General features: G+C 40.6%; 1 protein-coding gene across 3 annotated transcripts in view; it reads left to right on the top strand.

The window, feature by feature from the left end:
* The window catches only part of LIMA1 (LIM domain and actin binding 1), an 83,310-nt gene that overhangs the window by 58,335 nt on the left and 10,417 nt on the right, over positions 1-14,558 (top strand). For 2 of the 3 annotated variants that reach the window (XM_079935881.1, XM_079935883.1), the window contains 5 exons: positions 3,521-3,605; positions 4,730-4,878; positions 7,735-7,842; positions 11,991-12,048; positions 13,589-13,701. In XM_079935881.1, the coding sequence (XP_079792007.1) occupies positions 3,521-3,605; positions 4,730-4,878; positions 7,735-7,842; positions 11,991-12,048; positions 13,589-13,701 (513 nt within the window). The remainder of the gene's footprint in view (positions 1-3,520; positions 3,606-4,729; positions 4,879-7,734; positions 7,843-11,990; positions 12,049-13,588; positions 13,702-14,558) is intronic. The other variant, XM_079935882.1, reaches the window with a different exon arrangement.

The raw sequence follows: 14,558 nt of genomic DNA on the forward strand, positions 1-14,558 counted from the left end.
TTAACCCAAAGATTTAAATAAAAAGCTAGTGAAGATGGGAAATTTTATGCATCTAAAACCAAAGAACCTTGCAGGGCATGTGTTCTGGTTCTAAATGGTCTTGCTCTCAATAACACCAGTGTAGGAACTTCAAGCACAAACAGAAAACTAAACTCCTAGCAGGTTGCAACATGTAACACATACTCTTGGAATTATGCTTGAAATTTACCTTTGACAGAATGTAAATATTTGAAATATTGCTCCAGTGTTAAGACTGCAGAACCCATTCCCTTTTGGTTTTTAAAAAAAAAGTATATTTCCAGGCTTTCTCCCTTTTTGAGCCCTGAAAATTTTAGTTTTTATAATGATCTTTTTACAGTGCAGCAGCGTTTGGAATAGATCTTTGGAATTTCCTTTAACTATCTGCAAATGAGAAATGTTTTAAAAACAGAAAAATGTGGATGGAGGGTATTCTGCCAAACTTATCTTTTCACTTTGGCTGATAATCTTCATTTCCAAATGGTAGGCTGTTCCCAGACCAAAAATGTGTTGCATCATAGGAGTCATGTGGATGTGACTGATGTTGGTGCAGCTGACCCGAGTATGATGTGGCAAGGTTAGAGTTGCTACAGTTTCTTTTAGTTTTTTTTTTTTTTTGTAAATAGATTCAACCAATAATGTAAATAGCAAAGATGACTGGAGATGCAGTACATTAAATATATATCGAATTTGCTAGAAACTGTATTCTTTTTGGTAGGGTACAAGCAAACCAAATCCTTGGCTCTGATTTCTGAAGTGGCATATTTTCTATCTCCAAGGAGAGAGAGAGAGGGCTGGGGGGCGGGGGCGTGGGGAGGACTTGAAAAAGGGATAGTTCACTGTCTTAAATTTTATTGTTGGTTGATTAGTCCATTGAACTTAAAGGTTTAATAATTATTTATTAATGTTGAATTCAAAAGGGAGCTAAATCTTTTTTACTCTTGTCTCCTGTCATACTGGATTTCACACATCTTTTCCACGTTATCTGGAAATAAACTGAGATTTCAATGATAGGATCTGCTTGAAGGCTCTCATGGCAAGCTGAATAAACATGACATACTGTCTGTGTTTTATGTCTGGGAACATCCTCTGATACTTACTAAGTGGCTTTCTTCAGTTACTTTTCTAGTCGTAAAATTAGAATTTGGAACTTTCATTAGAGATCTACCCTAAATTTGAGAGATACAAATGTAGTCATTTACGGGAATCATTTTTTTATTAAATAAATCTGTACCTTCCACTTTTCTATTTAAAAAATAAAAAATAGGACTTCCCTGATAGCACAGTGGTTAGGAATCCACCTGCCAATGCAGAAGACACTGGTTCGAGCCCTGGTCCAGGAAGATCCCATGTGCCGCAGAGCAACTAAGTTCGTGCGCCACACCTACTGAGCCTGAGCTCTAGAGCCCGTGAGCCATAACTACTGAGCCCACGTGCCACAACTACTGAAGCCCGCGTACCTAGAGCCTGTGCTCAGCAACAAGAGAAGCCACTGCAATGAGAAGCCTGCGCACCACAGCCAAGAGTACCCCCCATTCGCAGCAACTAGAGAAAGCCCACACGCAGCAACAAAGACCCAACATAGCCAAAAATTAATTAATTAAAAAAATAAATGCATGGTCTCTGCCCTCAGTAAACTAAGATTCCAGTCCAGTAGAGGGATGCGCAACAATTTGTTAAGCATTGTAATGGAAGTGTGGCCAGGTCCTTGAGAACAGAGAAAGGGCTACTTAGATTTATGGAAGAGAGGTAGGGCAGATGCAGAGGGACTGTTGCTTAGCTTACACTGAGTCTTGAAGGAACAGGCACTGTTAGACATAGAAGGATAAAAGAGTAACCCAGGTAGAGGGAACTCATTTACAATATCATGGACCTCCCAGTGGTTTGCTTTTCCTGGAGGGTAAGCGGTGAGGAAGAGAATACCCAGAGAGGGTAGGAAGGGACCAGATCTAGAACTGGCCTTTTGTGACATACTAAGCACTTTAGATTTAATTCAAGGAGTGATTAGGAATCCTTAAAGAATTTTGAACAAGAGAGTAACATAGATTTTTTAAAATTTTATTTATTTATTTATTTTTGGCTGCATTGGGTCTTTGTTGCTACGAGTGGGCTTTCTCTAGTTGCGTCGAGTGGGGGCTACTCTTCATTGCAGTGCACAGGTTTCTCATTGCGGTGGCTTCTCTTCTTGCGGAGCACGGGCTCTAAGCACGTGGGCTTCAGTAGTTGTGGCACGCGGGCTCCAAAGCACAGGCTCAGCAGTTGTGGTGCATGGGCCTAGTTGTTCCACGGCATGTGGGATCTTCCCGGACCAGGGCTTGAACCCGTGTCCCCTGCAATGGCAGGCGGATTCTTAACCACTGTGCACCTGGGAAGTCAAGTAACATAGATTTATATTTGGGGATAATTTTTTTGTTTTACTTGGGATAATGGCAGTATCATAGAGCCTTGATTGGAAGGCGGAAGAACCAATTAGAAAGGTAATGCAAGGACTTCCCTGGTGGTGCAATGGTTAAGAATCCACCTGCCAATATAGGGGACACGGGTTTGATCCCTGGTCCAGGAAGATCCCACATGCCGCGGAGCAACTAAGCCCATGTGTCACAACTACTGAGCCTGCGCTCTAGAGCCCATGAGCCACAACTACTGAAGCCCGCGCACCTAGAGCCTGTGCTTCGCAGCGAGAAGACACCCCAGTGAGAAGCCCGTGCACCGCAATGAAGAGTAGCCCTGCTCACCACAAGTAGAGAAAGCCCGTGTGCAGCAACAAAGACCCAATACAGCCAAAAAATAAATAAATAAATGTTCCTTTAAAAAAAAAAAAGAAAAGAAAGGTAATGTAGTAGTCCAGGGAAAAGATGATGACGACATGAACCAGGCAGCAACAGCAGGGATAAAATGGGATAGAGAAGGCCAACAGAAGATACTGCCATCAGGACTTGGCAGTTTGGAGAGACATCATTTTCATCTGGGACATGAGGATTCTGCTCCAATGATTGTTAAATTCTGAGGCTTTCTGGTTAAGGTGGTTAGGCAGTGATATTTCACAGAAAGCATTACCTGTATAGAGTTACTTATTTTCCCCTGGGCACCTGTGACTATGTAGTGCTTGATATTTATAATACTAAAAACACACTCTGTTGTATATAAAAACTAATATAAACGGGCTTCCCTGGTGGTGCAGTGGTTGGGCGTCTGCCTGCCGATGCAGGGGACACGGGTTCGTGCCCCGGTCCGGGAAGATCCCACATGCCGCGGAGCGGCTGGGCCCGTGAGCCATGGCCGCTGGGCCTGCGCATCCAGAGCCTGTGTTCCGCAGCGGGAGAGGCCACAGCGGTGAGAGGCCCGCGTACGGCAAAAAAAAAAAAAAAAAACACTAATATAAAATCTAATCTCTACTGGATATTATTTATAAAGGAGATTTGCAGGCCTCCTTTTTGAACATTGCATCAAGATTTCCCATCCTCACTGCAAAGCTTATTGCTGGGTTTTGTCTTCCAAACAGATTCTTCGGGCCCAAAGCCGAAGCGCAGGTGGAAGAAAGATCTCTGAAAACAGCTATTCTCTGGATGACTTGGAAATAGGCCCAGGTAAGCAGAGAGTTCCATGTGTGGGAAATTTTCTAGGAAGTACTCATTAGTAACAATACCTTTTGACCTCGAAGCTGATGCTTTTAAAGGAAGAGTGGTACGAATGAAAAGAAAGGCTGCTAGATACAAGCCATTCCCAAATCTCATTGCTTTTTCCAAATAGCTTCTCTGTATTTTTAATCCAACTTTATCAACAGTAACCTGTGTTAACCAAAGGGTAACTTTGCAGGATTATAAGGGAAGTACTGTTACCGACAGTTTTGGCTCCATGGTCATCTGGGGCTTGAGGGCTCCCATGGATGGACATTATCCCCTGTCAGGATTGGTTATCCTGTATTACTGATGCTAACATAACACCTTGAGAGCAGAATTATTATGTTTTAAAGGGGGCATATACAAGCACTTCACAAAAGAAAATAAAATCAATTAATATAGGAAAACCATCAGCCTCCTAGGAATCAAAGAAATGCAAATTAAAATGGCATGGCCATCTAATTTTTTCACATGTTAAATGAACAAAAATTTCAAAATATATAACACTCAGTGATGGTAAGGGTTCTCCTTTTAATGTTGGGAAAGTAAGTGAATGTTACCTTGTAAGTGACAGTTATAATCCTGATTTCCTTCTTTGTATTCTTTTTTTAAATTAATTAATTAATTAATTATATTTATTTTCTGGCTGCATTTGGTCTTCGTCCCTGCATGGGCTTTCTCTAGTTGGGGCAAGCAGGGGCTACTCTTCGTGGCAGTGTGCGGGCTTCTCATTGCATTGGCTTCTCTTGTTGCAGAGCACAAGCTCTAGGCGCATGGGCTTCAGTAGTTGTGGCACGTGGGCTCAGTAGTTGTGGCTCACGGGCTCTAGAGCGCAGGCTCAGTAGTTGTGGCGCACAGGCTTAGTTTCTTCGTGGCATGTGGGATCTTCCCAGACCAGGGCTTGAACCTGTGTCCCCTGCATTGGCAGGCTGATTCTTAACCACTGCACCACCAGGGAAGTCCCCCTTCTTTGTATTCTTAATAGAAGAGGTTGATTATATTAGATTACAATAGCCCCAAATTTAGAATCTTGAGATCGTTCAAATCACATTTTATCTTCTAATAAAGCACATTGTTTGCAATGCTTGCAGGTCAGTTGTCACCTTCATCATTCAACTCAGAGAAAAGCGAGAGTAGGCGAAATCTGGAGTTCCCACGCCTGTCAGAAACCTCCATAAAGGATCGAATGGCCAAGTACCAGGCAGCTGTGTCCAAACAAAGCAGTTCCACCAACTATACAGTATGTGTTCAGCATCATTCATTCGTTCACTCATCCAGCAAATGGTCCCTGAGCACGGGAACTAAAAGTGTCTTCCAGACCCTGACCTGTGAGCCTTGGCTCCTTACTGGTCCCCAGCCATTCTCTCTTCACATAAATCCTACCCTAGCTTCATTCATAATCCTCACCATGTTCTAATCCTGACTTTGCTTTCCTAGGCCTCATTCCCACCCCACTCATTTTTTTGTGTGATGTTACCATCCAGTAATGTCAATGAGAATTTTCCTGTTGCTTTTACTTAATCTTGTTGTTAAAGAAGTATTGATAGTATTTTATTAGTTTTAACATATACACTTATTTTTGTTTTTGAGAGAAGAAAGGGAGAATACTGGAGAGAAATATTGAATATATTCAACATTAATGTGGGATGGGGTGTTTTTTGCAATTTTTATTGATATATAATTCACCTGACATAAAAATCACCATTTTTAAGTATGCAATTCAGTGATTTTTAATATATTCACAAGGTTGTGCAATCATCACCACTGTCTGATTCCAGAAATTTTCCATCACCCCAAAAAAAGAAACCCATACCTGTGCAGTGATTCCCAATTCCCCACTTCCCTCATCCCCTGGCAACCCAGGGGCTTTCTGTCTTTATGGATTTTCCTGTTCTGGACATTTCATGTAAATGAAATCATACAACATAGGGTCTACTTAATCTTCACTTCTTATGATGTAATAATTTTCTAAACAAATAGAATAGTGGATAGGAAAAAGGGGGAGAAATGACAGGAAGATGACATACTCAGTAAGCACAAAAATGTATTCTAAGTAGCATGGAGGGTCTTTCCACTTTATACTTTTCTAGGCTTAACTGGCAGGAGGACACAACTGAACTGTTTATTTTTTTTATTTTTATTTTTTGTGGTACGCGGGCCTCTCCTGTTGCGGAGCACAGGCTCCAGACGCGCAGGCTCAGCGGCCATGGCTCACGGGCCCAGGCGCTCCACAGCATGTGGGATCCTCCCGGACCGGGGCACGAACCCGCGTCCCCTGCATCGGCAGGCGGACTCTCAACCACTGTGCCACCAGGGAAGCCCTGAACTGTTTATTTGAAGTTGCCTTTTAAATGCCATTTATTCATAAGTACACACACATATATACACATGTACACATACATATATATCTTTCAAACAGTTGTTCCTTCTAAGATTTCAAATGACAAATTATTAATCTCTTGATTGTTATTTTTTAATAAAATTGGAAGAACAGTATTCACTTTTATTTGGCAGGCTGAACTAGTGCCTGTTAGAAATCACAGTGTGTATTCCAGGAGCTGAGCCTTCTTTCCCCCACCTTATGAAGTATGCATTTTCCAATAGTATTTATTGGTGGACTAAGTCTCTAGGCAGTGAGTAATCTCATCTTGATTTTTCAGTATCGATTTAAGAAGAGATATTGTGTGTAAATCAGTAGCGAAGTGGAACATCACAGGCTTGTTATTCACTGGGAGTGTGAAAAATCAGCAAATTTAGACTTCTCTTAAAAGGCAGGTCAGGAGATACAGCAAACAGATGATCTGTGGAGCTTAATTCCCTCTGTTACAGGATTTTGCTGCTTCTCAGTGCCCTCCTGCTATAAACATTCTTACCAGGTGACTCCCTAAGTGGAAAAACCTGTTCAGTGACTTTGTTTTTTTTAACTCCTAAATAAGAGTTTCTGCATTGCGGTTCGCCTGCTCTGTAAATTTTAAGAGTTGAGAAGTCTTAAGGAATTCTTATAAAAAGCACGTTTTATCTCATCCCCAAAGAATTTCTCAGGCCTCTTACAGAGCATGGTTGTAGCAAGGCGCACTCTCTCTGGCAATGATTCCGGAGGCTGGGCTTTGAGATGGGGTCACAAATGAGTTTTGGGCTCTTGTACTGTTGGTTTCTGTAGTGCTGGCTGCCAGCTCCTCCTCATAGACGCACCTCCAGAGCTGTAGGGCTCAACCTGGAATTCCACACCTGAGTCAGTTGCACTCACACTCCCTTCGTTGGCCTTGTGGCCATAAATCGCTCTTTTTCTCCCCATGCCTAAAGGAGTCACAGAGAACAGAAGGGTAGTAGATAACTAGCAGACTAAAGGTAGGAAATGTCCGCATTCATCTACCTCTGTACTGATTATGGATCTAGTAATAAAGTCAATTTTAATATTTTGCCCCAAGTGTTCTTTGCAAGGAAAACAAATATGTTTACACTTACTCCTTCTGATTCCTTATGCCTGTTTTTTTATGTTGAAGCTCTATTATGAGAAGTAAAATAAGGTATGTCTTTAGTATACTGAATGAATTTTATGCTAAAAACATGTCTTTGAAAGTCTCACGAAGAAAGGCTGTTTTATGGTATCATTAAGTATAATTTCAATTTTTATATGTATACATCATTGCTGTCTCTCTTTCCAGGCCGGGCATTTATATATATATGGTCAGTATATTTTCTTAATTATTGGCACTTGGCATCTCCTTTCCCCTGCTCCAGAATGGTCTTTTCTGGTAAAACTCACCAGCTTTGCATTCCCACAAGCTCTGCTGCTAGAAGAGTGAATCACGAGAACATTGTATGCGGGGGGTGGTCTGTGTGTGTGTCTGTATTCTAATGAGCATCCAGTTTTAGACTAGTTGTATAAATATTTAACTCTGAGGTATGTGTCCACAAAGCTGCTTTTGTCATTTCACAAGTCAATGGGTTTTGCTTGTGAGAGTTAGGGGGTTGATTTGACTTAAAGCCTCTTAAAATAATTTCTTTTTTAACATTCCAAGTTTATTTAATAGATGTGCTATGAAGAGAATCGTGAGACTTTTTTTTTAATTCACAGACTATTTTTATTTTGTAGAATGAGTTGAGAGCTAGTGGTGGTGAAATCAAAACTCATAAATTGGAGCAAAAGGAGAATGTGCCCCCGGGTCCTGAGGTCTGCATCGCCCATCAGGATGGAGAAAAGGTGGGTTGGAAAGTCTGATGTCCATTTGCCAGGGAAGCATGTGTTCTAAATTAGATGCTTAAAATTAGAAACGATTCTAACTCTAGGCTGTAGAGTGTCTGGGAATTTGGTAACAGCTGCCAGGACAGATTGTCTTTTTTGGAGGTCACATAATTTTGATTGGGGAGCTCTGCAACTTATAGCTGACCAAATAATGAACCTTCACTGGAAAATTCTTTTGCCCAGCAAATGCTCAGAGGACTTAGAGCTTAAGTAATTTTTAAAAACCTGGTTTGAATAGAGATATCATCTTCAAAGTTATTTGTATATTATTAATTTAACACATTTTATGTAAGAAAATGTCATTCTTTCACTTCAAAGTATTTTGAAAGCTAGGCACTATGCTAAGCACAGGCAATGCTGAGCTTAGCAACTAAATGTGAACAAACCATTCCACGTGGTCTTTACCTGCAAGAAAGCTAACAGAGTAGGAGGGAGATGAGTGTAGGTTGGCTATTGTAAAACAGTATAACAAGTGCCGTGAAAGGGCTATGAGGGGCCCTGGAAGCTTGGACTAAGGACCCTTAACCTGACTTCCTCAAGAAGGTGATATCTGGGACATCCCTGGTGGCGCAGTGGTTAAGAATCCACCTGCCAATGCAGGGGACGTGGGTTTGAGCCCTGGTCCGGGAAGATCCCACATGCAGTGGAGAAACTAAGCCCGTGCATCACAACTACTGAGCCTGTGCTCTAAAGCTCGCGAGCCACAACTGCTGAGCCCCTGCACACTACAACTATTGAAACCTGTGTGCCTAGAGCCTGTGCTCTACAACAAGAGAAGCCACCGCTGTGAGAAGCCCCCGCACCGCAACGAAGAGTAGCCCCTGCACACTGCAACTAGAGAAAGCCCGCATGCAACAACAAAGACCCAACACAGCCAAAAATAAATAAATAAATGTAAAAAAAAAAGAAGGTGATATCTGAGCCAAGTCTTGAGGGATGTGTGGAAATAGACCAAGTGAATAAGGGGACGGTTGAGTAAAGAAAGAGAAGGGAGAAACAACAGAGGTTTGGAAACCAGAGAACCCAACCAAGATGACTTGTCTGAAACATGAAGTACCTGTAGGCAATGGCAAGAGACAGGTGGAGGGAGAGGGCCAGGTTGGGTCTTGAAAAACCCTTAAGAGTATGATTGTAGTCCTGCGTCGGAGGAAAGCCATGGGAAGGTTTTAAGCAAATCAGGTTTTATACATTTATGGTTAGATGGATGGCTTAGTTGGATTAAGTAACAATATATATGTCAGGTGAATTTATCATTTTCTCTGCCAATCCATTACCCAGTCTCGTTGGTCTTTCTGTCAATATGATAATCAAATGTTAAGTTAGATGAGGAGAGAGCTTTCAAGTCTATTACAGTGACTAATAGGAGTATAGTCATTGTTTCTGTTACACATATTAACACCCTTGAGGCCATTCTACAAAAGGTGAGGAGATAATTAAAATGGGTTAAGAGCAATAGTTCTCAAACTTATTTGATTATAACAGACTTTAAAATAGATATATTGACAGCATACCAACAGGAACTCATGAGATATACTACACACTTGGACCAAAGGAGGCACACAGAAAAATAGTCTCAGATTAATGGCTACAATATTAGACTCAAAGAATAGAACAGGAAAAAATTTAGGAACATCAAATCGCTTTATTTTACAAAACTATATCACAAATGTATTTTGAGATAATAAGACAAACTACATGGCAGTAATGTGTTTCATAATCATAAAATAATCAAATTACATACATCCTTGAAACAGTGGGCTCAGGCATTATTTCCATGTCACATGTCATGTATCAAGTGAGTTCTCTCATTAGACTGCCTGGTTTTCCCATTTTTTAAGTGGGAGATTATATCTTAGGTATAAGTGATATGTTTGGAATTTTTCTTATATACTGTAAAAAAGACATTTAAGAGAAAAAAATATTCCCAGCATTGAAATCCTCCCATCTGTCCTTGGAGCATAATTTGAGGAATGATCATCTGGAAAATCATGCTTGGATTGTCCCTATATCTAATTTCATGTTTCCTTCTTGATTGTCTTCGTATTGATTTGAACCTGGAACTCTGAGCTGAATTGGAGGATCAGAACATTTTAATTGTAGCCTAAAAGGGTATCATTGCAGCTGAATCACAAATTGGGAAGTGGGTGGGGAAGAGAGGAGATAAAGATAGTACATAGTCTTCAAGTATATACTGTAGGTTCATGAACCCTTGGCTGCCTTAAAATTCATAAATTTTTTCAGAGCTTCAGCTCTCCTTTTGACTCTTTGCCTAGCTTTTGTTAACCAATACCTAAGAACTATTTGAACTTCAGTTTGTTACAAAAGGACATTAATGCCAGGGTAAACTTGCCTGAAATAGAATATTTTGTCAAGGTATTGTCTTCCCGTTCTCCTCTTGTGAATGAATTTGTGCTTTTCTTTAATGAAGTGTTTGAGCAAAATCTCACATGCTCTTTCCTGGCTCTTCCTGCAGTGAAGTCATCTGGTTGGGCGTGTGCAATGATGTCATGATTGGCATTAAGTTTACCCTGCAGGTTCAAGGTGACTAAATTCGAGGTGAAAGAAGGACATCCTGGGATGGGTGCACCTCCTAATTTAGCAAGAATTGAAGAGCTTTTTATGGCCATGCACAACTTTCAGAAAATTTATTTCGTATCATTAAATGAAATAACGCATGTAAAGTGGTCATTCCAATACCTGGAACATAGTAAGCATTTAATAAATGTTAACTGTTATTATACTGGTTTGGTTTATACCATGTCACAACTCCTGTAATGAACAGAGAATAAAGGGAAAAAAATGACTACGCTGCAGTCAGCCAACAACCTAATCTCCATTGTAAATTTATTCAGTACATTAGACATCCTGATATAAACACTCAGCATCACCCATAAAATCCCTGACATCTGAATGAAAGAATATTCACGAGGAGTGCACATTGGGTCACCTCTTGACCCTTCATGATTTTTTTTGGGGGGGGGGTGGAATTCCTTCCTCATAACCTCACTAGAAGTTCTCTGCATTTCTTTCTTTTTTTTCCCTAATATTTATTTATTATTTATTTGGCTGCATTGAGTCTTAGTTGCAGCACGTGGGATCTTTGTTGCGGCATGTGGAGTCTTTTCGTTGCAGCGCGTGGGCTTCTTTAGTTGTGGCGCGCAGGCTCTAGAGCACGCACGCTCAGTAGTTGGGCTGCACGGGCTTAGTTGCCCTGTGGAATGTGGGATCTTAGTTCCCTGACCAGGGATCGAACCCACATCCTCTGCATCGGAAGGCGGATTCTTAGTCACTGGACCACCAGGGAAATCCCGACCCTTCATGATTTTGAGTGTGGAGGAAGATACCAGGAAGGCCTAGGGGCCAGTAGAAAGGAGAGAGAGCTGGTAGAAAGTACTTTTATTTAAATTTGATGCCAAATGGGGAAAATAATCACCTATACGTAAGATTTGCCATCTTGTTAAACATTGCCATTTTGAGACCAGAACTAGAAAGGGAAACTAACCTTGAAGATAATACCAAAGGTTGGTTTTAGATAAATTTGTTTTATAGCTATCAGAAGGTCTTCTGTACCAGCAAGCTTGTTTCAGCAGAATGCATTTGTTTGGGAAATAAGGAGTTAGGAAAATAAAAGAATAGTTCCTATATGTAAAGACTTTATCTTGCCTTGGAGTGAGTTACAGTTACACGAGTTGTGGTTTGTGGTGAGGAGCTTTGCTCTCCCTGATAGAGGGTTTTGTTTTGTACCCTCCCCGCTCCCGCCTTTTTTTTGAGAGTACAAAGATATGGTTTAGAACTTCTTTTATAAAGGAAGATAATGCACACTTTGGGCAGTTGCTTGCAGTCTGTTATTTGCGTTACTCTGTAATTGAGAGGCATGTTAATATCCTCATAAAAGACATTTTGCTGCCTCTTGTTTAAATGCTCAGCTGTTCTGGGGGCCATTATTTCCCGCAGGCAGCCAGTGACTGACTGGAGTCAGCAGGTTTTAATGGCATTAATAGCAGTTTGCTCTTTTGTTTTTAATGTGATTCTTAATCCACCACCACCCCCCCACCCCTACACCCCACACCCCCCACCCCACCCCCACCCCGCCTTTCTTTTTCTAGGTTTCTGCATCTGAGAATAGTCTGGCAGCCCGTTCCGCACCTGCTGAGGATGATTCCCGTAAGCTTTCACTCTTAGGTCTGGTGGAAGAGGGTCTTGTTCTCTAGCCCCTGTTTGGTTGGCGGGGGTGGTCCCCAGTTCTGTCAGTGCTGAGAATGTGTAACATGTTAAACCCAGTAATGTAGCTGATCAGATCTTTCACTTGGTTTTAAGGACTGATGCTTGAGTACCCTTCACACATCCCATGCCTAAGAGAGAAGTTAAATTCAATGAAATATGATTAACTTGTGGCCAGCTGAATACTTTCGATGCTTCTCTCATTGAACTTATCCTGTCTTTTGTACCAAACCTTTTCAGGGTTAATGCTATAAAAACTATAATTTTGAAGTTTCATTTTAATAGAAGGTTGGCCAAGAAGGACTTTATTCATTAACAGGAATAAAGAATTGGTATTTGAGTAACCTTTAAAAAATATCTTTTTCTTATTTATCTAAATAGATACTATAATCCTCCCTCTGGCTAGATTCTAGATATTTTCCTGTGGGTGCTGAATTTGATCACCTTTTCATCCTATTTTGGAATCATTTTGAGCCTCTCTTCTCCCAAAGACAAAAGCCTTTGTTTTTTAATATACTATGTCCACTTTTGATTCTGATGTTCAGTGTATTATTTTTTTAAATATATATGGATGTCTAGCTTCTCCTCAGGTTAATTAGTTTACTAGACATTGAAAACTCAGCGAGAAGTTGAAGTATCAGCTAAACAGATCTCTAGTAAACCCTGCCTTAAAATTTTAGAAACTTGCTGCTTGAATCCAAGAACATTCCTTTTGCAGTCATTTTCCTTGGACTAGAAATTTTTCTGAGTTTTGACTAGGTTTGCAAAACATTTTTTTGAAAAATAAGCCATAATCGTTCAGTACTTTGTTGACATAACTCTAGATTTTAGGGAATCTTTTATGGTTCCTTAGCAACTGTGTGAATGACTTCTCTGTGCCTCTTCTGAGTTTTCCATAAAACAAATATATTGGCAGGAAATTAACTTATGCAGGTGACACGTCAATGACTATGAAAAAAACTTTATGGAGTCTTTTTCCATAATCTTCATCCATGGATGTTCGCCATAGGACTGAGTCCCAAAAAGATGGTGTCAGATTATACACACTCATATACATGAGCCTGTCTTATGAAATTTCTCCCCTCACATTCCCCCATTTTCCCAAGTTCAGTTGAAACGCCCCAGAAGGAGTTGCTGGGGTTGCTAACTACCAAAAAGCCATCAAAGTCTATAAACAGCCTTAAAAAATGACAAATGCTACAGGGCAGAAGTTTCCTTATGTAGGGAGGTTTGGATTCCCGCTGCATGTGGCAAAGGGTGAGAAAGCCTCTGAGTTGACACTTGTGAGAGAACAGAGACCAGAGAACCTAAGAGCATAGTTTTTAGCATTAGAATAATGCTTTTCTTCAACAGAAAAGCTATGTTTTTCCTGGTGTTGAAAGGACCTGTCCTTAGTGGAGGTGCCTAAAATTTGCTTTGGGGAGGAACCTTTTCTGAGCCTTCCCTTGAGGTACTATAAAATGTCTTCCTTCTGTAACTCAAGCAGGTAACTCCCAGGTTAAGAGTGAGTTCCAGCAGCCTGTGCATCCCAAGCCACTAAGTCCAGATGCCAGAGCTTCCGGCCTTTCTGAAAGTTCTCCTCCCAAAGCAGTGAAGGTATGATGGTAGTTTCTCTTGGAGCCTTGTAGACATTGGTTTACTAGTAGAGCTCATTGCATCTTTTATCTTTATGTTCATTATAACCTGTTTTTGCTTTCCTGGGGATGAAAATGCCAAATAAGGGCACACGTGAGCCAGTCACTTTCCCTGGAAATCTTGCTGCTCTTGCTTAGGTGTTTGAGCCAGGAGTGGGAAGCCTCACTGATACCGCTCCAGTCTGAAATCTGGAAAGCTCATGAAAGAAAACCCAAAGTTAAAGAAGATAACCTGACTTTTTTTCTTGTTAAGTCCAAATTCGTAAATCTATGAATGGGTAAAAACCTATACAAAGAGCAATATGAAAAATCTGTTAAAATCAGCCCATCGGATGGGAATGTGCAGTGTTACAGATTTAGTGGCTCCCTGGTCTGAGGAACTTGGCCATAACATGATTGGTGGTCAGCGCGTTTAAAGAAAGAATGTGTGCATTCCAGTGGGGGTTGACCAGTCCATTTGCTATAAAAATGGCCATTCAAATAACACTTACACTAGGTTATAATATTAGATATTAAGGAATGTCCAAAATGTTTGTACCCGAGGAAAATTTTACTAGGCTACTCAATCTGTGGTCTCCTTTCATTTACTAATTATTTTTGTTCATTCACTAATTTTTAAAAGCAGTATTTTCCCTTTCTATGAACAAGTAAATATTCCCATAAAAATAAACAAAGATAAAAAAAAATCCAACACCTCTTTTAGGCTGCTCACCTAACTTGTTTTAATTGAATGCTTTGCTAATGCAGTGTTGATTTACCCACTTGGTTAATAACAAACATATCTTATACTTCTTTAGTGTCTTCCTCCTCTGGTGCTAT

Source organism: Stenella coeruleoalba (genome assembly GCF_951394435.1).
Source record: "Stenella coeruleoalba genome assembly, chromosome: 11".
Classification (NCBI taxonomy): domain Eukaryota; kingdom Metazoa; phylum Chordata; class Mammalia; order Artiodactyla; family Delphinidae; genus Stenella; species Stenella coeruleoalba.